General features: G+C 42.6%; 3 protein-coding genes across 3 annotated transcripts; 2 read left to right on the forward strand and 1 right to left on the reverse strand.

Moving 5' to 3' along the window:
- Positions 1-243: 243 nt before the first annotated feature.
- On the reverse strand, positions 244-8914 carry LOC125009540 (tetratricopeptide repeat protein 39C-like). The gene is made up of 14 exons (XM_047587586.1): positions 8197-8914; positions 7328-7376; positions 6331-6459; positions 5766-5880; positions 4697-5057; positions 4363-4531; positions 4012-4105; positions 3813-3920; positions 3621-3730; positions 3400-3523; positions 3209-3306; positions 3005-3109; positions 2860-2898; positions 244-2766 (listed from the first exon to the last, which is right to left on the reverse strand). The coding sequence occupies exons 1-14, from the start codon at positions 8340-8342 to the stop codon at positions 2677-2679; spliced, it is 1737 nt and encodes a 578-aa protein (XP_047443542.1). The 5' UTR covers positions 8343-8914; the 3' UTR covers positions 244-2676.
- Positions 8915-10734: 1820 nt separating this feature from the next.
- Positions 10735-15341, forward strand: zgc:103559 (Allantoinase, mitochondrial). Its single transcript, XM_047586128.1, has 11 exons — positions 10735-10978; positions 11077-11228; positions 11683-11797; positions 11900-12046; positions 12150-12195; positions 12420-12513; positions 12614-12800; positions 12903-13041; positions 14779-14951; positions 15032-15064; positions 15149-15341. Exons 1-11 carry the CDS (start codon positions 10838-10840, stop codon positions 15296-15298), a joined length of 1377 nt encoding a protein of 458 aa, XP_047442084.1. The 5' UTR covers positions 10735-10837; the 3' UTR covers positions 15299-15341.
- A 1187-nt stretch (positions 15342-16528) lies between these two features.
- Positions 16529-22408, forward strand: agxta (alanine--glyoxylate and serine--pyruvate aminotransferase a). The gene is made up of 11 exons (XM_047586129.1): positions 16529-16832; positions 17126-17318; positions 17570-17634; positions 17716-17816; positions 17905-17975; positions 18087-18171; positions 18251-18349; positions 18476-18545; positions 21810-21905; positions 22002-22130; positions 22228-22408. Exons 1-11 carry the CDS (start codon positions 16674-16676, stop codon positions 22333-22335), a joined length of 1176 nt encoding a protein of 391 aa, XP_047442085.1. The 5' UTR covers positions 16529-16673; the 3' UTR covers positions 22336-22408.
- The last annotated feature ends 1302 nt before the right edge of the window (positions 22409-23710 follow it).

Consider the following 23710-nt stretch of genomic DNA (forward strand, 5'->3'; position numbering starts at 1 on the left):
CTCTAGTGGAGCAAAAACTCAATTTATGGGTTTCAACATCCGTCTCTGCCAGGTTTGATTAGCATGTTACCGCGTGAGCATTTTCCTCATCATCCTAACATCTGTGCTCTTCCATCTGTCGGCTGTAGAAAGTAATGTGAAGGCACGCACACTAGAGGTGGATGTGGAACGTGATATCATTTCTCCAAAGTGGAGTTTCAGCAGAAAGGAGCTCAAAATAAAATAAAAAAACATTTCCCTGCATTAATGGAGAACAGTTTATTGTTTGAGTTCAGTGACACACTGGAACACCATCATCCTGACTTGTAACCTAAACAAAAACCTCATGACAAAAGGTATAAGTTCTCTCCATGACAGAAGTATTTGGTACAGAAGAAAGCTGACGTCTTACTGACATTTCACTTACTTATACCGAAACTCGCCGCTTGCACAGCAGCCACCTCAACATTTACCACAGTTTACATCCATCACAGCCACAAGGGACGACTTGCATTGTCTTAACAGATGAGTGGGCAAAATCTATAAGTCCACCGCCTTGAACATGAGGTGAAAAACACAGACAGCCATTGTTGAAAGCCATGTGATACCCTTCATTTGACGATATATATTGCTCGGATGACAAAACCTCAGAGTGCTCATTAGTAAAAGGCAATAACCCCGCACAGAATATCTCGTATGTACAGAGTGAAACCGTTTAGAAAGGTTGTTAAAATGTTCCAATGTCCACTAAAAGATCCCGCTTTTGAATCAGCTTGATCAGTTAATACTGGCCATCACAGCACTCGAACCAAAGCAGCATGAATAATGCTTGTAAAAGTACACCATCTTTTATGTAATGAATAAACTTACCACTATTTATGGATTAATTGAAAAGCTTTCATCACTAAACACTATTAAAATAAGTCACTATTAATACATGTTTATCAGGCCGATATTTAGCAGCACCTTTTCAGAGGTAACAATACAGTACTGAAGGTACTGTGTATTATTTATTTTTTATGCAGGAATGGACATGACTTCAGTAGTCTCAAAGCCACCGTTACCCTGCCATACCATGCATAGTGCTCAATGAGTTCAACGCTGTTGATGTCTTCATATAAAAACACCATTAGGCCGTCGTGAAGTGTGGTGATCTCATTCACTATAAAAGTACAACGTCCAACTACTTAAATGTGACCAACTAGCTCTCACCAGCCTCGTGATTATTACTCTGTGACTTCAGGTGACCTGTGGTGTTATTTAACCTTTCTCTGTGTTAGCTAATAAGACGATAACTTCGCACGTTCATTCCAACTGTAAACGAAATCGACCCCACTTATTTAGACGTCCATTTGCAATTTGAGAAGATATTGAAAATTGAAAACACCGCTTCATTACCGAAATGACAAAACTACCAACTCAAGTGTCTCTTGTAAGAATATATAAAATCAAATATTAAATTGTACTGTTTTTTTGTTGTTGTTATTATGTGTATAAATTAGAGACCCGGCATTAAATTTACTGTGATTCATTACGGGAGTCAGCTGGCATAAATGGGAAAAAACACTATGACCTGTATCTTATGCATTGTAAAGTTACAGTTAAGGGAAATATAATCCCGTTAAAAGGATGCTGAATGGCTCAATGAAGGGAGAGGCGTCATCAAAATCCTCCGAATACACAAGTTCATGAGAAGGGAAATCGTTATTAGCGAGCAAACACACACTGTATGGGTGAGCAAAAACACTTAAAAAGGAACAGTTAAGAGATTTGAGGAAATATGCCTGTCTGTTATTTTGCCCGGGGTCGAGCATTTGTATCAATTTCATCTCTGTGCATTCAGTCCAGACATAGACCTGGGATGTGTTAGCCGAGCCAGGAAGCCAGACCACATTTTTGTGGCACAGGGTTGGTCTGGAAGGTCTCCGTAGGGATCTGATACTGCTCTGGCAAAGGCCTGCCATGACAGTAAAATCCTTTGGGCAGACATTAGGTGGTGATGGACAGCAGTGTAACAGGATGAAGTCCATACGTCACAGAGTTGAATTTGTTTACAACTAAATGGCTCCAGTCAGCTGTAGGACTATCCAATTGCATGCAAAGCTATTTTTTTCTGTATCAATTTAAATATGATAACGAAATCTAAATAAAGTGGTACCAGAGTCTGGCTGCACCATGCCAGTGTTAACCTAGTATAGCGCAAAATTGTAAAGCCCCAGATGAAAGCACCTTCAAATATTTTTAAAAACGTCATATTTATATGTGCTGTTTAATATTAATATCAAACCAAACAGCTGAAATACAATTAATTCAACCCCGTGGTTTAAATATATCTTCACTAACCACTGCTAAGTAGCTCGGTTGTTCTGTGATCTACTGGTGACTAGCTGGCTAACTATACACACCTGTACCAGCATGATAACATTGTAGGCTTTAGGCACCTGTTAGCTGTAGCCAGATTATCTATTGCTATCCGTGTGCTAAGCTAGCAAGAACACATGCCCGCATCTACATATCAAAATGCACAGAGATGACACTTCATTATCAGTCTGACTGGATAATAAAGTGACAAACATGTATTTCTCAAAATCCTGTAAGAATAAAAACACACACACACATGAGTCTGTTAAACAGATACTATGAAGGGGCTTAAGACTTTGTGCAAAGCTTGAGCCGTCATAGCTTTCCTTCCTGCGGTCACTGAGGCACCACTTCCTTCAAAGAGGCCAGGGCTGAATGAATGCGAACATGGAGCCGGTTCTCAAAGTCGTAGCCTGTAAAATCCTCCTAAAACGTTTAAGATAGACATGTGGGTGCAATTTTTAAAGCGTCAAATTTTCTACCATAAGCTGCAGAGGATTAATGAGTGAGTGTTTTTACCTTTGCTTGGAGAAGCAAAGATCTTCCCTTTCCCACTGTCTGAAATGCAATATTGAAACCGAGAGGTTAGGAGAGGTCGAATAGTTGCAATAGTAATAAAACAAACGAATACAAGACTCTTATATGTGGTTTGCAGCAGACTCACCTCTGGTTTAGCGAGGAGCACACATCCCAGCTCGTAGACAGCATATGGCTGAACATATGAGTTGATCTGCCGTCCGTATTCATCTCTAGCAGCCAGCTGGAAACACTGGATCACGGACAAATATGAACAGAAAGAGCAAGATGTCAAAAAAACAAATTACCACCTGGGAGTAACTCCAAGGCCATTCGGTGCGGGGATTGATACCTGAACAGCATCTCTCATATTTCCATGGCATTTATGAATGGCACCAAGAAGGAGATGTTTCAGGCCTCTGCACGAAGCTTCGTCTAACCTCTGCAACACTGAGCACACGACAGAGGAAACAATCACATGAAAATCTCAGAGATGTGTCTGCAGAGGTGTTTATGAGGGTGAATCGTGCACGTTGCACCAACCCTGGTTCATTATCTGCAGCTTAGACGAGGAACAGTTCTGCAGCGCCTTCCACAGATAAAGGACTTCGATCACTCCGAGGATGCATAGCTCTCGGCTGGGTGAACTCTTTCTCAGTCTCTCGGCCTGCAGACACCGATCAGACACAGAAGGAACACTTTTGTGACACACTGGCGAAAACTTTCACTTGACGAAAAGCAGTAGGAGCTACAGCAAAACCCACCCTTTTGACGGCGAACTGCTCGATCTGGTTATTTTTTCTCTTGAACAGCTTCTGAACATCTTTGAAAACTCCGCTTGCTCCATCCAGGTCCCCTGAAGCCCCCTGGCACACTGACGGAGAACGCAAAGAGGAGCAGCGTCAGTAGGAACAACCTAGAGAAGTCGGAGCATTGCTAGAGTGTGTCAGGTGTACCTCCGGTCAAGTAGGCGTAGTAGCACTGCGACCAGCGCGACTCGTTCTTCAGCCTCTCAAACGCCCTGTACGCATCCTCAAAATTCATCTCTATCATGCTACACCAACCTGATCACGAGACAAAGGAAAAATGAATCCCTCGCTGCGGTGCGCACCTATCGGCAGCATGTCACAACCAACCTGATGAGAAAACACGTACCAATCTCATAGAGACACACATGCTGGATCTCTCTTTGGTCTGATGCAAGCTCTAATGCATCATGGAAACAGGCCAAAGCACTGTTGATATGGCACTGGGGACAGAGGAGAGAGCACACACCGACAGATAACGATAATCATGTTAGACGCGGACTACATGCGTGTGTCGGATGAAAGAGTTAGATCGGTGGATGGTCGATCAGATGTCGGTGACTAAATGAACCGTCTGACATGCAACTGCTAAGAACAGCTGGATTCTGCTTTCGGATTGTACTGCGTCTCTTTATCCAGGACTACACAGACAAAACCGTGTGCAGCTTCAACCAGACGCAAGCCTCCTGTGCATACTTACCTCTAGCCTTTGAACCCGTCCTTTAAAGAACATGAAGAGAGACGAGTTGGGGTAAACCACAGATTTTCTCTGCAGAATAGCTTTGGCCTCCAGCAGGCCCTCGTGTGTGTCAGAGCCATCCAGAGCAAAGAAAGGCAGCACTACTGTGTGGTACCACAAGAGGGCCAACCTGAGCGATAAAACAACAGCGTCAACCCAGATTGATTTGATGCACCCCTCACTTTCTGATACTTAATTTCAGTCCAACGTGGAAAAAACACAGTTTGGACTGGTTGATTTATTAATGATTAACTAACAACAGTCAATCGATGGCTGTGTGCGAGAGACTACTCACGTAGCTAGTGGTGCTTTCATGTCCTTGCTCTCACTTGCATACATGAGGGAGGACAGGCCCTGGAGACGGTCGCCGGGGAAACCCAGCAGGTTGATGATCTTGAGCAGGTGTGGCGGCACCATAGAGATGCACAGGTGGAAGAGGCCGTAGCCAAAGCTGACTGAACCCTTGAGCCGATCCAGTGCCTCAGCCGTCACGCCGTTCTCCACCGGCGCGTTGTGGTTGGCGTTGTCCGTTGAGAGGGACTCCTGGTTGCCGGAGGACCTGCGCTGACAGGTCTCCTGGAGCTGACTGATGTCACTGTGGCACTTGTTGTACATTTTCCACGCCTTACGGAGAATCCAGCCTCCCTTGATATATGCTGTTAGTGAAACACACGAACAAGGGACTTTTGATAGGATTTTGCATGGTGATGCAAAGGTGGAAGAACAAGACATGTTAGCATCCAATGCTAACACACTGAACATTGTCAACACTGCACCCAGGGGTCCTACACATTTGAAATGTCAAAATTCCATACTTTTCCATACTTACGTAGATTCCCTGTATATCAGCTACATCTACGTATTTTGGCACTGCTGTTAAAATGCTAATGTTAGCATTTAGCTCACTTTTAGTCTCGCAGTGCCGCAGTCTGTTAAGTTCCTAATCAAGTGTCGTCATTTTTAATGTGCAATGATATAAACAGAGAAACACAAGATTCATAAGCAGCTATATAAATGGACGGACTTCTGTAACCCATTGAATAAGAATAACAAATTCACTGTAAAAAAAAAACAAAAAAAAACAAAAAACATAATAAACTCATGGTGAAGACAGCCAAAGCACCAAAAACAATTAAAAAAGGTTGTTTCTTAAGAAAAACACACAAACGTCTGTACTTGACTTTACTTTTACATTTAAAGTACCACTTTGGATTATTATCTGAGTTTTTTTCTGAAATGCTATGTATCTACAGTAGTGCTAAATGTAAAAAAAAAAGAAAGAAACATAGGCCCCGGTGACAATGTTGAAGCAGGAGTGTTTAATTGGCTGCAAGGTTATGGTTTATGGTTGAAATGTAATTTACCTGAGAGCTCCTGCTTGACGAAGGAGAGCACGGCGAGGTACACTTGGCAGTCAGCAACAATAATCTGTCTCTGTAGGCGGTCCACGACAACAACGCCTGACCTTTGGGAGTCCATCTGTAATGCACACACACACATACACACACATCCATCTTGCAACTAGTTTCCCAAGCAGTTGGCAGGCAGAGGAAGGAGAAGGTTCCTGAAAGACCCAGAGCTGCTTGATGGCCTCCACACTACTCACCCAGCTTGTTGATTAAATTTCACAGAAGTACTAATTTAATCTGTGAGTAGGCTTGGCATGATCTCACTGCTGCCTTCACCACTAGGCCTAACACTGAGGATCTTAACATCGTTATCTGGACTGTAACCTGTTTGAACGGACCTGACAGCAACAGTGGAATCCATTTAAATGTGCAAATTGGTGTTATCAGGACCAGTGGACTTCAATTCTGCCCCACTTCAATGGAAGCTCTCTTACAGTGTCTACTCTCTTTGTCATTTTCATTTCATTGACCTCTAGCTGCCCAACATCATTCACATCTGAGTCTACAGTTTTGCTCTTACGCTCTTTTTAATCTTGTTTCTGATTGTCTCGATCACTCCGGCGCTGTCGCTCTCGCACAGTTTCTCAGTGGTCCTCAGGTCATCGCAGGCCGTCTGCATCTTCTCCTCCTCAAACGTCATCATGGCGTTCTGCGGTGAAACGCAAAGAGGCTGTCGTCTTAGAGGCATCGCATGGCATTATTATTCCAATATTAAACTGTTCCACGGTTCAGATTTATGCTCAGGCTGGATAACAACCTCGTACTACGAGTGAGGGGGTCTTATGTAATAGTTTTAAGGAGCAGGCCTGGGACAAAAAGGCTCTTTCTACATAATAGCGAACAAAGAAACACAGTGACATTTGTGCAGCTGTGTGTGCGGCGGTAAAGACGTTTCCCAGCTGACACTTATCGGAAAAAAAATCTTTTGTGGTGATGCTGCTAAGGTCACTCTGAGCAGGGCAAAAAATAATTACACCTGTGAAGAAGAAAATGGTGATGATGATGTTTTATGAGACGGCTTGTGCTTTCATGTTAGCCTGTAGAGTATTTTCTGCCTTTAATTATCAGCGTGCATGTGTAAGAGCCTGCTATGACGGTCAGATGTCACCACCCCCACTGCCTTTAGGGCCATGTAGTATCAGGGGACAGAGGATGACATCATCTCTGGCTCTGTTGACACGAGGGGGAGGGACAGTGTGTGTGTGTGTGTGTGTGTGAGTGTGACACCGTGAAAAAAATCTCCCTCCCTTTGTCCATCAATGACGGACGTGGCGTTTCAGTAATGCGCTCCTCTGCCAGTGAGTGAAGCCGTTCTTGAGAGGGAGAAGCATCCATTATGTTAATGGACGGTGAAGCTAAATAGAGGATGTCGGTGGTGGCGATGATGCAAACAATATGACAACATGACACGCTGGGTTATCTCATGTGTTTTAAATACGTGAGCGGTCTCGGTTTGGACGCGATTCTTGTCCTGCCGCTGTGCCATTTGCTTGATTGCCGGCTAAGAGGAAACTCACCAGGAAACTGACAAAACTGGCCCCAAAGCTCATCAGTGGGCTCTGAGTCCTGCAGAGAGAACAGAGAGAACAGAGAATGAGTGAGAAGCTCTGAACAACAACAGCACAAAATGGACAGAGAGTACGTGGACCATTTGTTCAACATCAATTACACCGAAATCGTAGAATCGTTATTTTGTTGCAGGTTGGCGCACAACTCTGTGTCAGCATTCACCAAACCACGAAGAAGGGAACTACGGGATGGAACTTAACTATATGTTTGACATGCAGAGAAGAAAAGTGTGTAAGTCTAGATAAAACAATGAATTATATAAAAGTAGGTAAACCACTGTCTGCCTGGTCTACCTCTTAGCGTAAAGGTGAACGGATTTAAAAGCTGCAAAAAATTATTATTTTTCTTTGATTTACGACAATTTCATCAACTGATCAACTAGTCTGTGAAATATCATGAAGCTGTGAATCTCACACACATTGAGTTTGCAGAACTGAAGGAGACAGCTTTAAAAATCATCTCTGTTTAAATTTGTTGCCAGTAAAATATGGCAACAGTGAGCAAACGAAATATTTTGTGCCCTGACCTCTATGCTCTGGTTGGTCTCAGTCAGTGAGGAGCTTCAGGGAAGCATATTAAAAACCAGGGGACCACAACCTCCTCATGCACGGGATGCCTCAAAACAGTCAAAGGCATTAAAAAGTGATTATTTATTATGGGTGATATAAATAGTGTGGATCCAAAGGTGCCTTAACTGGGTGTTGGCATCAGAGGTAAAATACATACTGTATGCTGTATGAATATTTTATCCCCTCGTAGTCTGCGTTTATAGGCAACAAACGTGGCGATTATTTTTTTCCCCCCACATTTCTCTTACCTGTATCTCCTGAAAAGCTCGTCGCTCTCCTTGAATCCGTTGTTGAGCAGCATGTTAATACCTTGCAGAGCCATCTCAGCATCATCTATGTGCTCTGCCTTCTCCTCTACCTGCTGCTGTTGCTGGGACTGCTCTGGACCCGCCATTGTTTATACCGCAGCTCGGTGGCTGTTGGATTAAACCAGTGCAGTGAAGAAGAAAAAATGACCCTGCTTCTTCTCCGAAACAAACCGGCATTGGCTTCTTTGCACTGATGTAGGTGATCAGTTCAAATCGAGATGCGCCTCTGGTCGGCTAAAACAAAAAAAAAAAAAAAAAAATAGATGTGCAGCTTCCGCAGGCTCCAGACGTCTGTGCGCCTCAGGGATAGGCCACTGATGCCCCGCCAGGCTCTATTGCACTTCGCTCCAGCGATATTCAACGAGCATGGCACAGCTTGCAGCAGACGCCTGATCGCTCAGTTTTGAGCCGGAGCACCGTTGTTTGTCACTAAATCAGCCATCCGTCAGCTTTTCCGACTCTGATCCGTGCAGCAGCATCCGATGCATTACATAACGAGGCTGCTGTGGCTGCTGCTGCTGCTGCTGCTGCTCTGCCTGCCCCACGTAATGCGCTCGTCAAACGTCTTGGCGTCATAACGCTCAGCGCATCGCCGGCAGGACGGAGGGATGAGGGGAAGAGGCCCGCCGAGGCGAAGCTGATTTCTGTCAACCTTCATCCCTCACGCTCCCTCCTCACACACTCCTCTCATCCGGAGCAGCCTGCAATGCAATCAGGGCAACTAGTTAAGAGTCTGGTCACATTTCAGCTGACACGTTAGTCTTTGTGTGGTCGATTCGTTTTTTTTTGTTGTTTGTTTGTTTTTATTAAAAACCCGATAATGAGTTCACGCGATGGTAAAAAAATACTATTAAAATCAATCTAAAAATGATAAATTAAATCAATAATTAAAAGACCAGTGAAACGGGAATTGATTGGTGAGAATGTGTTGTTGTAAAATTCATGTGAAAAAGACTAAAATTGTGAGATGGTTATATGGACACAAGTTATCAAAAAAAAAAGGTTAAAAACGGTTATCCATATATCCTGTCAGATGAGTTTATCTGTCATCACCCTGTTTAGACTGAGAAGTCAATTGTGATCGATTAGTTTTGCCTGCAGTGGCCGTGAAAGGAGCTCTGGCAAGAATGCGTCACACCCGACTGAGCTACCTGAGAGGAAGCGTCTGTCAGAGCCATTTTATCGTTAAAATCACCTCTTCAGGTGTGCTATGGTTATTTATGCTCCTTAATTCTGGGTGTTGGTTGGCGGGTTGTTTTGTGCATGTTTTGAGAGCACATTCCGTGCATTTTGTTAGCTTTAGGAACAGCTTTAGTAACTGCGAATACTTTTGCAAGTTCTTTTTTTTGATTAAACACCCTTTTCTGGGTCGTAACATTTGCTTATAACTATACATATCATTACTAAAATGCTGAATTGCCTTTTCCTGCTGTAAGGGAAGTGCATAAAGATGTTCTAGGTGGTTTCGGTGGAGGAGGGGTTGAGTAAAAGTGTGTTGATGAGGTGACATCAGATTGTTATTGTATTTAAAACTGACACTAATATTAAAGTGACACTCCATCCAAACGGCATGTTTCACTTAATGTGGTGTTGGTAAAAAAAGAAAAAAAAATGTCCAGTATAATGGAGACAAATAGATACAGATCTGTCTGTGGTTTTGGCGTACAGCCTGAGCCTGGACGAGTACAGCTCCTGGATGGAGGGAAGGTCAGCACCAGTTATCCTCTCCGCAGACCTGGTTGTCCTCTGCAGTCTGTCTCTGACGTGTCCGGTGGCAGATCCAAACCAAACCGTGATGGACGTGGTCAGGACAGACTGGATTATTGCTGTGTAAAAGATGATCAGCAGCTCCAGGTTCACATTGAACTTTCCACCAAAACATATCAGCTATGAAAATATATTTTTATGAGATAGTATAAGAACTTGACAACCATGAACCTTAAATGACGACAGAAAGGGGACCGAACAGAGGATCTACATCACAGAGTCTATACAGGTTACTGTAGTTTAAGGTGAGAAGCCAATCAGGGCTGCACTGTACGATTACATTCGTGCAATCACATATTTTAACCATATCTCTTTAATGAATTATGCTCAGGATAAATATTAGGATAGATGTCAGACGGCCAGTGTGGAGGACCCAAAAGTAGGACACAGAAACAAGAATATTAAAGGGCTCGTATCACTAAAGCTGCCGAGGCAGTGCATCCAGCGGGAGGCATTGTGCTGTTGAATCATAGCACAATACATAACGTAATGGAGATCCACTCATAAAGTAAAAAAGTAAAACTATATCACACACTTTTATTGAGCTCATGTACATCACACCAACTCTTCCCAATCAGCATTGAGGGTCGTATCTGTGATGTTTCACATAAACTATAGTGTATGACTAGATCTTAAATACAGCTAGTCACGAGGTGCAAAAAAAAGTCAACAAACGCTACGTGCCCTTTGACCTTTTCTGCAGGGGGCGGTGCCTCTGTAATAGGCCACTGAACCGTCATGATGATCATATCTGGAGAGTAAAGGCAGAGTTAAGAGAGTCTGCTGTGCTCATTAAGACTGAATAGACACAGAAATGGAGCTTGGATCCACCGTCGGTGCTGTGAGGAGTAAGAGGGTACTAGTCTGTGGTGAAGTCCGTCCTGCTCTAATAGTTATAAAGGATGGGAAAATACATCGGATACTCTCAAACGTCTCTGAGGATGTTGGCTGTGAGGTAAGTCGTCTCTCGCTGCTCCCAGTTTTCGGGATCATTCACTATATTTTCATCGGTGGAATGAAAATTGATTCTTCTCTCTTAAACCCGACTGTTAGGTGCTGGATGTCGGGGCGAGTGTGGTGATGCCAGGCATTGTAGACTGCCACGTTCATGTGAATGAACCAGGGCGCACCTCCTGGGAGGGTTTCTGGACGGCCACCAGGGCCGCTGCAGCTGGAGGGGTAACGACTATTGTGGACATGCCGCTGTAAGTAAAAGACCCCCCCCCCCTCAGGAAACCTATCAGGCTGCACTGTCTGGCCACACGAGGTCACTCGGCTGAACGTGAAGTCAGCAGGATGAATTAATTGTGAAATAGATGTTTTTAAGTGTGTCTGTAGACAAACCTCAAATCGATCAGAGTTACATACATGTTTGGTTTGAAACAAAACTAAAAAATAAGTGTAATTGTATTTGGGGTTTCCTTTGAGATCATTGTAAAGCTGAAAATACCAGTTAGAAGGTTTTTGTGTTTGCAGCTTCTCTTTCTACATAAAACTTTGATACGTTGGATCAAAAAGGATTTCTTAACTGAGGAGCATTTACAAGACCACAGTGTAAATCCGTGAAAACTAACTAATCCAATCTTAAAAAATAATCTCAGCCACATTTTGGAAATGTTACAGCTGATGCTGTGACTCTTTGGGTTAATACTCCCACAGAAACAGCATCCCTCCAACCACAACACTGGCCAATTTCCGCGAGAAGCTGCGGGAGGCGACTGGGCAGTGTTTCGTGGACACGGCCTTCTGGGGAGGTGTGATCCCTGGCAATCAGGTACAGCGAAAAAAAACACAGGTGACAACGTGGACACGGTCACGGCCAGACTGTGCTGAACTAGGACCAAAGCAAACAGAAACTGTGAATGTGTCATTACAGCTTGAACTCCGGCCCATGATCCAGGCTGGTGTGGCTGGGTTTAAGTGTTTCCTGATCCATAGTGGAGTGGATGAATTTCCCCATGTGGCTGACTGTGATCTACACGCGGCCATGGAGCAGCTGCAAGGCACCAGAAGTGTTCTGCTGGTAACTCAAAGACATCTTTTCCGTGATATAAAACACATACATGTGATCCTCAGATTAAGTACAGCATTGTGAGAGCAATGCCTTATGTCCTTGTCTCCTCCAGTTCCACGCAGAGAGGGATGTTCAAGATACAACACAGAAGACGGCGGGTAATAATTATTTTACATGTATTATACATGTATTTAAAGCATTGGTCTTCAACAGGGGGCTGCGGAGATATTTTTTTCAACAAAAAGTAGCAATAAAATCCAAAATCATGGTTTATAAAGTATCAATGTGATACCGATATGTAGCACGTGTAACTTTTCTCATTTGCCTCAATAAATACTGTCATGGGAATTTTCTAAAATAACCTCTTTTTTCACATCCACAGACCCTTGCCAGTACTCTACCTTTCTACAGTCCAGGCCTGATGTCATGGAGATAGAGGCTATCCGCACCGTCACAGAGCTCTGCCTGCAGTACAGGTGAGAATCAGTTTAACAGACCATGATGTCATGGTTGATATTTCTGTAGAGGGGTCGGCTGTGTTTTTGGCAGTGACGGCAACATTTTTGTCTGAACCAGGGTGCGGTGCCATATAGTTCACTTGTCGTCTGCAAAGCCGCTGAAACTAATCCAGGAAGCGCGACAGGCCGGGGCTCCTTTAACGGTGGAGACTACCCACCACTACCTCAGCCTGTGTGCAGAAGACATACCTGCAGGAGCCACTCAGTTCAAGTGCTGTCCTCCCATCAGAGGATCCAACAACCGGGTGAACAGAATATAACACAACACAAAGCTGTTGTCAGTCTACATGTAATATATAGCCTATATTTGTTCTCTGATTACTAGTTCGATGATTCTGCCACACCAGGAGCAGTTGTGGTCTGCACTGGAACGTGGACAAATCGACATGGTGGTGTCTGACCACTCCCCCTGCACCCCTGACCTGAAGAAACTGGACAGTGGAGACTTCACCGAGGCCTGGGGAGGGATTTCTTCTTTGCAATTTGGTACTGACTCATTAACACACAACCTAAATATTTTCTGTTTTGTGGGCAACTATGAAAAGATATATTCATACTAGGGGTGAGTATTGATTCACGATACGTATCACGATACATATCATGATACTTAAGTCACGATACGATACATTACTGCGATATTATGATTTTGCGATATATTACAAAATTCTACATTTTAAATTTTAAATGCAGCTTAAAATACAAGTTGTATACATGTACATCAGATGAAAGTGATAATTTATTGAGTCAAAAAACAATATTAATGCAAATTTATTGCACTTGTACAGAAGAAGTGGTGGTGGAGGTGCAGAAGTTGTTCACAATATTAAGACATTTAAAATCGATATTATATCGGAAGAAAGAATATCGAGATATATTGCCATACCGATATTTTTTCCCTACCCCTAATTCATACTATATACCAAGTGTAATCCCCAAGAGGAGCCCAGGCAATAAGATAGTAATAAGATAATAAGACATCTTCTAGGATGTGCAGTGAACATGAACCTAAGATTTCAATGTTCTTATGTCAATACAAATACAACTTAATTATCATAGAGGCTAAATATATAGGTTAATTTTAAGGAGTTTTGGTTTTACAGCCGCCATATCCTTTTTGTTCACTGCTCCAACTCATCTCCAGCTGCAGCAGGCAGCCATTTTTATTAAATAAAAGTCAGATAGCTCCATGGTACGCTGCCTGCCCTGCACCATATAGTGTAGGTAGACAAAGTTAAGAAGCAGCTTGGAGAATGTAGTGGAGCAGAGAGAGCATTTGCACTTGAAACCCAAAGTAACATGACTGATAATCCTGCTCAGTGTCTACTGGGTGCAGCGTTAAAAGGAAAATGTCATATTGATTCAGTGAGGGGGCAACTGGGGCGAGTTTACAGCCTTCCCCACTGCCACATTTACCTAATGAAAAAGTTACACGGCTCACTGCATGTTAGATTTATCGTTGAAAATATCGTGGGGAAAAAAAATGTGTATCTACACTGTGCATGTTGTTCTCATTCTGATAGACATTAATAATATAGTATTTGCAGCAGACTTTAAAATTGCCCTGGAAGTATAACTACATAAACTGAAGAAATACCTGATGCAATTTGCTTAACTAATGAGTTTTGATATTCAGTCAAACGATGGTTTCAGGTGGGAGCAGATTATTTGCAAGCGAGGTTTTGTTCATGCATTTATTCAAATGAGTGATTTATTATCTAGCTGTGAGTCAGAAAAATGCACCACTCTCCATGGTTGCTGTCACAGTGTCGAGACAGTTTTTATGTCATTCCCTGTCTGGGAACCAGCTGCGGGATTTATCTCTGCATGACTAATCCTCTGGTGAGGCGAAGCAGGTTAAAATGTTGAATAAAATTCACAAATCCAAACTGATGAATGTCACAGGGATAAAACAGTATATGTTAACTTTCTTTTTGGGTGGATTTGATGTCGACTCCTCTGGTCTTTATAATCTTTTTGTCAATCCCCCCACTGTGGGCAAAGTTCACAGGGAGGTAAACAAGAACTGAGTGCCAGTTTGAAGCAATCATTTACTGCTGTGCCCCAGACAGAGAGAGGGTGGTCAAAGTCTGACACTGAAGCCCCTTCCTTTTTGAGAAGACGCCTGACAGCGATGCACGATGTTTTAGCACCACCCCAGAGAACGGCACAAGTAATGAAAAGATCAGTTCCCCGTGAGCATCTTTATGACTCGGTATCTTCCAGGCTTACCTCTGTTCTGGAGTTCAGCCAGTAAAAGAGGCTTTCAGCTGTCCGATGTTGTGAGGCTCCTCTGCCAACAAACAGCCCAGCTGTGCAGCCTTGACGAAAAGAAGGGCCGCCTCGCACCTGGCTACGACGCCGACCTGGTCGTATGGGATCCAGAGAGAGAGTTTCAGGTTTGTATAAAGGAATCAAACCATTAAAAGCAATGAAAGCCTGAATCAAGCTGAGTCTCACCTTCTGTTATCCTCTACAGATTCAGGAAGGAAGCATTCATCATAAAAACAAGGTGAATCTAAACATTGGTTTGGGCCGAATGGTACCATGAATCGACCACAGACGAGCATGACTGACTCTGTGACTGTGTCCACAGCTGACTCCTTACCTCGGCCTCACACTGCAAGGAGCCGTGCGTGCCACTATCCTCCGGGGGCAACTGGTGTACAGCGAGGGCAACTTCTGCCCTGAACCTCTGGGGAAACATTTGCTCATCTCTCAGAGAACAAAGCAAGGCCAGCTGTGAAGGAGCTGTGACAATAAACATGAGTTACTGACTAATTACACTACCAAGAGTGTGCCGTATTGTTTATTCAATTTCTCCCACATCTATAAATAGGTTACATTATATTTTAATTGTCTAAAATAAACACAATAATTTATAACATGACTGGGAATCTTGCTGATTTAACAGATGGTTAAAAGTACGATATAATTTTAGAAGATTTAAGTCCAACCTAAATATTCAAACAAATCTATTTAACCAATACGTACATATATACATATATACAAAATGCACCGATCAGGCATGATACCACTGACAGGACAAGTAAACAACTTCGAACAACTTGTGACAATTCAATGTTCTGCTGGGAGACTTTTGGACCTGGCATTCATTCATGTGGATGTAGACATGTACCACCCACCTAGACCAGACACCCCCATCTGCAGGCTGACACACACGCAACAACGCTTCAGGACCAACTCAAAAAACATGAAAAACAGCACAACGTGTTGACCTGGCCTCTAAGTTCACTAGATCCCAAACTGATCAAGTATCTGTGGGATGATCCACAGAGGACCCTCCTCCCCAAGGAGTCAAAGCTGTTAGGAAAGGGGTTATAATCTTATGGCTAATCGGTCTACAGTATAGAGTGTAAAATAAAGACGTGTCTTTTACAATTAAAAAGTGTCTTTTACAATTACAGCAAATCAGAATTTCACTCATCGCTAAATCTTGTCCTAAGTGTCAGACTTAATAAATCTTACAAACAGTTAATATTGTCCATGAAATGATTTACTTGGTTTTTAGAAAAACATCCAATATTAAGATAATATACATTTGATTCAAACGATAATATGATTTGGATAAATATGTATTCAATCTAGTCAATGGTCAAGACAGAGTGACGCTCTTAGTCTGGTTCTGCTGGAGGTTTTTTGTTTTTTTTGATTGATAGTGCTTGTCATACTTTAAGATGTGGACTTGAACGTGTACAGTTCAAATAAGACACGTTAAGATTTGCTGTTATATACATGACATTGAATTGCAAATCCACCATTAATAAAATTAAAAATCCAGCATAAAAATTGGATTCAGTAAGGAATTGCTGAGGCAGGAACACGACAGTGTAATAGTTAATCCTGATGCTCTTGAGAGTCAGTAGTCAATAATTAACCTCTGAGGACATGGTAGGTGACCTACTTATCTTTAGAAATGATGCATCAAGCCTCCTGAGCTCACTGAGGTCATGGAGTGTTGACAGAAAATGTTGTGACAGACCTCTGACCTGAGGACCTCACTGGTCAGACGGAGGGGTGTGCTCAGTCGAGGCGTTGCTGCGTCGGCTTCCACTGGGTGTTTGGGGGACTTTTACTTTGCTTGTAGCACTTAAGGAAACATGTCGCTCATCTCTGTACCACCACCAAAATGTCTGAAGAAACCTATGAATGTCCCTCACCGATACATGTTCGGACCGGGACCTTCCAACGCCCCTCAACGCATCTTGGAGGCCGGCGCCAATCCGGTCATTGGGCACATGCACCCGGAGATCTTTGAGGTAACTGTGTGGGGTTAAGACAGATGATTAACACTGTTGTCAGCTGTTGATTTTTTATAGCTTTTTTTTTATGATAACCCTATTCCCATTCTTTAGTTGAGACAGATTTGTAAAAATATCTTTACTGACGAATATATTATACATTATCAACCTTGTTTTCTCAAAAATGGTTTTCTGTTCATTCTGTAGCTCATCATTTCGAACATGTTTATGTTGCACACAACCATATCGAAACAACGAGTAAAGACTACGTCTCAGTTTAAACTACAACATTAGTCAATTTTACATTACAGATAATGAATGACATCAAAAGTGGGATCCAGTACATATTCCAGACCCGAAACGCAATGACTTTTGCCGTGAGTGGCACCGGCCACTCAGCTATGGAGTGTGCCATCTTCAACGCAGTGGAGCCTGGGGACACGGTGCTGGCAGCGGTGAACGGTATCTGGGGAGAGCGAGCAGCAGACATGGCCGAAAGGATAGGTAAGACTGAGAAAACCAGTCAGCAATATCACATTTTCCTGCTCTGCCTTAAGCTCACTGGTTCCATACTGTAGGTATACATCTTTTTAAATCACCGTAATTTCCTAAAACAGGGAGGCACTGATTCAGCAGTGCACATTTATTGCTGTAATACAGCAACCAATTTGATCATGAAGAAGGATGTAATTGTTGACTATAATGATGAGCCTAAAGAATAAAATACACAAGCACCTCCTGTGTCAACTCACCAGGTGCCAAAGTACACACTATAGTGGCGCCTCCTGGTGGCTTCTTCACCAACGCAGACATTGAGAAGGTACAGTCCTTTCAGACAAGCCACTCACATTATTCCCACGAATGCTACATCTTGTGTAATAATCTGGTTATTCCATCCCAGGCTTTATCAAAACACAGGCCTGTGCTCTTCTTCCTTGCACATGGAGAATCCTCCACGGGAGTCCTGCACCCTTTAGATGGCATCGGACAGCTCTGCCATAAGTATGTGTCCGCACCTCTGCTGTAATCTCATGTGTAGCATCAGACAAATACAAATAGTAGATGTGACAGTAGCTGTTTGTCTCAACAGGTATAACTGCCTGTTTCTTGTCGACTCTGTGGCTTCACTGGGAGGAGCCCCTGTTTATATGGACAAACAAGGTTTACTGATAAATCCCACCAGCCACATTCTGTCTCTGTGGTGCATCGATCAGCTGAATACATTTTGATGACATCACCTTTTTTTTTTTTTGTGAATGTTTGCATTTGCAGAGATAGACATCCTCTATACAGGCTCCCAAAAGGTCCTGAATGCTCCTCCGGGCACAGCACCAATTTCCTTCAATGAGAGAGCCTGGTGAGGACTGTACACTGTGTACTTTAAGATGCTTGCAAGTGGAAGTGTCACGTGTATTCAAAACTAAATTTGTGCGCAGCCGAAAAATATTCAGCCGAAGAACAAAGCCTGTGTCGTTCTTCTTGGATTTGAGCTGGCTCGCAAACTACTGGGGATGTGACGGCAAGCCGTCGAGAGCGTAAGTCTTCATCTTTTTCAGCACACAGGATCTGTTCCTCCATCCTTTCAAACACTTGTATATTTTTTTTTGCATTCATGCGAAGTTGCTGCATATTGCGCTGTCTTGTTGGTTTCCTCTCTGCAGATATCACCACACAGGTCCAGTCACCGCTTTTTACTGCCTGAGGGAGAGTTTGGCTGTTCTGGCAGAAGAGGTGGGACATGTGTTAGAATGAAATACACTAATTTGCAGGTTCATTAGGTACACTAGTGAAACCTAATCTACTCTAATTCCAGAACCATATCTTAGTTACATGAATGTCATGGTATTTAACATTAGTTTCAATTATCGCAGAGTTTAACTGCATTTTCATTTTGGTTTTCTCACTGATGATGATGATGATGACTGACAACCCCATTTTAACTAAAAACACTTCCATGCTTAATTCAATACAGTTTAACAGCAGTAGAAACTAAACTATATCCTCCAAAATGATCAATTGAATTACCACCTAATGACACAGTCTCAACATCAACTGAACATTATAACAGCCCTGAAGGAGAATTACATTAGAATGCATTGAGTTTTACTGGTGTACCTAATGAAGTGGCAAGTGAGTTTCTGAAGCAGCCGGGAATACACAAATAATATAGAGGCAAAAACATAGCTTTCCCCCTTTTGTGCCAGTGATACACTGCAAAATCAGCATGCCCACATCAACACCATCTGAGTTAATGTCAACGTATTAGGGCCACCAGGGCAAAACAGGAGATAGGAGGTAGATTTTTTTCCATCATGCACTTCGAGAAAAAAAGTCGAAACTATGAGAAAAAAAAATCTAAATATTGAGAAAAAAGTTGAAATGCAACTTCGAGGAAAAAGTCAAAAATAGAAAGTAGACATTTAAACCAGCAGAACAAAGGTTTGAAGAGGCCCTAGGGAGCACATGACCTTATGGAGGTCATGACCGAGTGGGGATCTAAAACCCAGACAGGCACAGGGAGAATGTGCCTGTTACTATAGTATAAAAATACTATAAGGGCCACTAATGACCTTCCACTGGATTGGCTGGAGGCCACACCATAAGCATGAGCTTGGTGTCGACCTGCAGCCACAGTGGGCTGATCATCTGGCTGCTGGGTTGGACAGACCAGAGTCAGCGGAGGAGGTTGGACCTTGTAGCCCAACCTCCAAACTATTACTTAGAAAGAGAAACAAGGTCCTATTTAAAACCTCCTGCTGGCGATTTGATGACGTCATTATGACATCATCAAGAACACAAACAAATGTGGCTAATAGCCACGCCCATAGTGGGCTTGTTCAGGTGTCATCAGGGGCGTGGCTATCGAGGGTATGCGTTGACGTCACCACGGAATTGGGCCTGGCCCAATAGTATAGAGTATAGTAGAGTATATGCGGTCAATGGCCTCGCCCCTGTGAGTGGCAAAAACATGGTGAAATCAGTGAAATCAGTAAATACAGCGAGACCGAGAAAATGTGGATTATCAGATCAAATTAAGGGCAAGTGAACTCGACAATGACCCATACGAATTAGTATGGATTTGGAAAAGTGGGTTAGCCTCAGTTTCATTTGAGTTCTGTCAAAATAAAAAATGCTAACGCTAAAAGTTGTACTGATAAATAACGTTAGCCATACAATAATGTAACGTCCGACCGGATGTTAAAAGGGTGACGAGAAGTGATCGTAAATATCGCTATTTATTGTTGGAACTGAAATAGTTACTGACGGTTGTAACTACGCCAAAACAACAACATTGACAAACTTATCTGACAGCCCTCCAGAACGGAACTTAAGAAGTAACTTAATGTATGATTTCATCAAGAAATTCAGCATAAATTAATATTACCTGACACAAAATGTGAACCACAGCAGCAGGTTTCCAGCTGTTTCTTCCTAACGCAGCGATCCATTTACTTTTTATCCCTTTTCTTTGGCTTTTGGAGATATTTGTAAAAATATATCTCCGACTGCTTTTCAAATGTGTTGGCACAGTCAGTGGCACAACAGCTTCATCATCTTTTTCCCCATTAATTTTACAATTTAGACGCTATTAAAGTCTGTGGTTCAACCTAATCCGGCTCCATGCTCAACTGTCACTTTTTGCCGTCAGTGGCCGTAACCACGGAGACCACGTCCACTGGCTGTGACGTCACATTTTGTTCTTGATTATGTCATCATCATCAAATCGCCAGCAGGAGGTTTTATATAGGACCTGTTTCTCTTTCTAAGTAATATTTTGGAGGTTGGGCTACAAGGTCCAACCTCCTCCCCTGACTCTGGTCTGTCCAACCCAGCAGCCAGATGATCAGCCCACTGTGGCTGCAGGTAGACACCAAGCTCATGCTTACGGTGTAGCCTCCAGCCAATCCAGTGGAAGGCCATTAGTGGCCCTTATAGTATTTTTATACCATAACAATAGGCATGTTCTGTCTGTGCCTGTCTGGGTTTTAGAGCCCCACTCGGTCATGACTACCATAAGGTCATGCGCTCCCTTGGGCCTCTTGATGATGTCGGAGTCCAGTAGAATATTTTAACATCTATTGTCTTTAATGGATCTATACCGCTGTTCCAGAACCAAGAATAACTCTATTCTGTGTGTGTGCATGACTTGGCACACACGCACAACTTATTATTTATCGATCTCCTCCCTGACGTTAGTGAATGAATGAGGCAAAACGCTGCTTACGTAGGAGCACCCTGTTTGAGTGTAGGCGGCCTTTAATGGAAATCAGAACTCATTCAGTACGTTTTCACGCACAGCTTAATCGAGTTATGCTCCAAATTCATCATCAGCTGTAACTGTAATAACCTACTTATGTTAACTGCGTAATTGTCCATGAATTAACATTTACTGACTTTAGCATGGCTGAAGAAATCAAATGTTGGTGTTCAATACATCACTGTACAGGACATGCGAGAACTGTCAATATTAACATCAAACATAACATTATATGCAAAACAAATCACTTTTACTCACCAGACAAAGCTCTCCTGCTAGTAAAAGTAATTTGGTAGTTCTCAGGATGACTGTCCAGGTACGGGTATAATAAATGAGCGGGGCGAATAAATAAACACTGTCGGTGTCATAGTTAACATTACAAAGAGTATAATTAACTACTCTTATGACACATATGAATGCATTATTATGGAGCTTTTGCTTAGAGGAAGGACCTGTAAAGAAGTAAAATTAGTTTTAGTGGCTGGACACTGACTTTCAGTTTCATTTCTCATTTTCAATCTACTGTTTTAACCCAGACTGAAACATTTAAATCCTGTCAAGTCAACAGAGTATGAATCTACCCTTGGTGTTTGTCTGACTTTAAAGGCGCTTTTTTACCAGACATTTATTTCTTTGATCATCACACACAATCCCTATGCATGCTAACAAGACATAAACTGAGACAATGAACATGGCACACGTTACTCTTGTTTTTCATGTTGTTTTGTTAATCTTAGGGTCTGGAGAACTCATGGGAAAGACATCAAAACGTGGCAGAGTATTTCCATGCGGGGCTGGAGAGCATGGGCCTAAAACTTTTTGTCAAAGAGAAAGTAAGTTTTAAATTAATCTTGGACTTTTTATGACGATCTGCGGTAGAATTAACACAAAGCTGTCACAATAAGAAGAATGATAAATGTTTGTTACAGCAAGCAAGACTGCCTACAGTGACCACAATTGTTGCTCCTCATGGATACGACTGGAAAGAGATCACAAGCTACATTATGAAAACACATAATTTAGAGATTTCTGGAGGACTCGGACCCTCAGTTGGATTGGTAAGAGAAAACGCTCATCATTTCCCCATTGGTTAATAACCAGACACTTTTTGTTTCCACCTGTTTGAACTATACTGGATGTTTTTGGTCTTTTCAGGTGCTGCGAGTGGGACTGATGGGGTGTAACAGCAGCAGGGCTAACGTTGATATGGTGCTGGCAACACTGACAGATGCCCTGAAACACTGCCACAAGAGTAAAGTCTAGCACGCTTCGGTTTGATGCTGTGAAGAGGTTTCTGATCCAGTGTTGCTGTTATAATAAAAACACATAAATTGTGCTTCATAGTCTGTTTTGTGTGTCTGAAAGCTCTACTTAAATGATTGAAGTTTATTGTGTTTATTTGGTTAAAAGGATATGTAAAAAAAAATCATGGATAGAGGGAGCTGCAAGAGTCAGGCAATGGCAATGGAGGATGAGCGTGGAACAGAGCATGTAAGGTCTATGTCGGAGGAACAGGTGGGAAAGACTTTCTCTCCTTTCTAGGGCACTGTCCCAAGGGATTGAAGGACCTGAGTGGCCAAGGGTCAGGACCGATCCATCCACCAACGATGGGAGAGTTAAGTCTAAACCACGACTCCTCCCCAACTGTGGCCAACCAATCATATTCATTTTGTTGAAACTGTTGTAATGGTGTTAAACTACTGAAAATTATCCTTTTCTGGGACATTGGCCAAGGTGAACTGAATGGACAGAGTACAAGTGTATGAACTTCTATATTCCAAAATATATTTGAATAAATAGCTTAAACTGACAGCAAGAAGTCGTTATAGTGTTTTTTCCAGAGGAATTTACGAACACGCTGACACCAATGAATTCTGAATTATAACACGCATTGTAAAAAAATATAGGGACATCTGTCTATGAGCTGAATCTGAGGAGAAACTATGTCGTGCAGAAAGATAATGACCCCACAAAGCATATAAGGCGTTCCTGTAAAAATAATTTCAAGAAGAACATGATTAACATGTTGGAACAACCAAGTCAAAGTCTTGTCAAAGGAGCACAGCACTACACAGGCAGACATGTAAACCCGTTCTTCCTGTACATATTTGCCTGAAGTCTGTTAAACATCAGGTATGTGAAGAGTTTCCAGGAGGGACAGAAATAAAACAGCAAGTTACATTCTTCTTGATGATCTGGGGCATTTTATTTTGCATCCATGTAAACAGAGATCCAGTCATTGAGGAAACAGTAACGGATGAGTACGTTGCTGCATATACACCAATTAGGCATAACATTATGACCACCTCTGCGGGTCAGGCCTGTTCCAGTGCATCCAACCGATACTTGATCAGTTTGAGAACTAGGAAACTTGGAGGCAAGGTCAACACCTTGCTCTGTTTCATGTTTGTTGAGTTGTTGTATGTCAGGCTGCATCCTACAAATGAAGCAATTTTGAGCTGATGGGGTTTTCTTTAACTTTGTGGAAAGGGGCTGAAATCCATAATACTCAGTATTGCCACAAAATAATACAAAGTTTTACAAATAAACCAAACAAAGGGGAGATGCGGTGAGAGCAGCTACTGTTTGTTTGTGTTATTTACAGCATTTAGTTGCTGAATGGGGTCCCCTCATTAAT

Source organism: Mugil cephalus, chromosome 6, assembly GCF_022458985.1.
Source record: "Mugil cephalus isolate CIBA_MC_2020 chromosome 6, CIBA_Mcephalus_1.1, whole genome shotgun sequence".
Lineage (NCBI taxonomy): Eukaryota > Metazoa > Chordata > Actinopteri > Mugiliformes > Mugilidae > Mugil > Mugil cephalus.

Excerpts from the sequence above, each read along its gene's own strand:
- LOC125009540 (XM_047587586.1), bottom strand. The coding sequence starts at position 8,342 with ATGGCGGGTCCAGAGCAGTCCCAGCAACAGCAGCAGGTAGAGGAGAAG. Across the intron at positions 3,921-4,011 it reads TGTGTGTCTCTATGAGATTG|GTTGGTGTAGCATGATAGAG; the intron begins GTACGTGTTTTC and ends TCTCGTGATCAG. Across the intron at positions 2,767-2,859 it reads CTTTGCTTCTCCAAGCAAAG|GAGGATTTTACAGGCTACGA; the intron begins GTAAAAACACTC and ends TAAACGTTTTAG.
- zgc:103559 (XM_047586128.1), top strand. The coding sequence starts at position 10,838 with ATGGAGCTTGGATCCACCGTCGGTGCTGTGAGGAGTAAGAGGGTACTA. Across the intron at positions 10,979-11,076 it reads CTGAGGATGTTGGCTGTGAG|GTGCTGGATGTCGGGGCGAG; the intron begins GTAAGTCGTCTC and ends CCCGACTGTTAG. Across the intron at positions 11,229-11,682 it reads ACTATTGTGGACATGCCGCT|AAACAGCATCCCTCCAACCA; the intron begins GTAAGTAAAAGA and ends ATACTCCCACAG.
- agxta (XM_047586129.1), top strand. The coding sequence starts at position 16,674 with ATGTCGCTCATCTCTGTACCACCACCAAAATGTCTGAAGAAACCTATG. Across the intron at positions 17,817-17,904 it reads ATCGGACAGCTCTGCCATAA|GTATAACTGCCTGTTTCTTG; the intron begins GTATGTGTCCGC and ends TTGTCTCAACAG. Across the intron at positions 18,546-21,809 it reads TGGCTGTTCTGGCAGAAGAG|GGTCTGGAGAACTCATGGGA; the intron begins GTGGGACATGTG and ends TGTTAATCTTAG.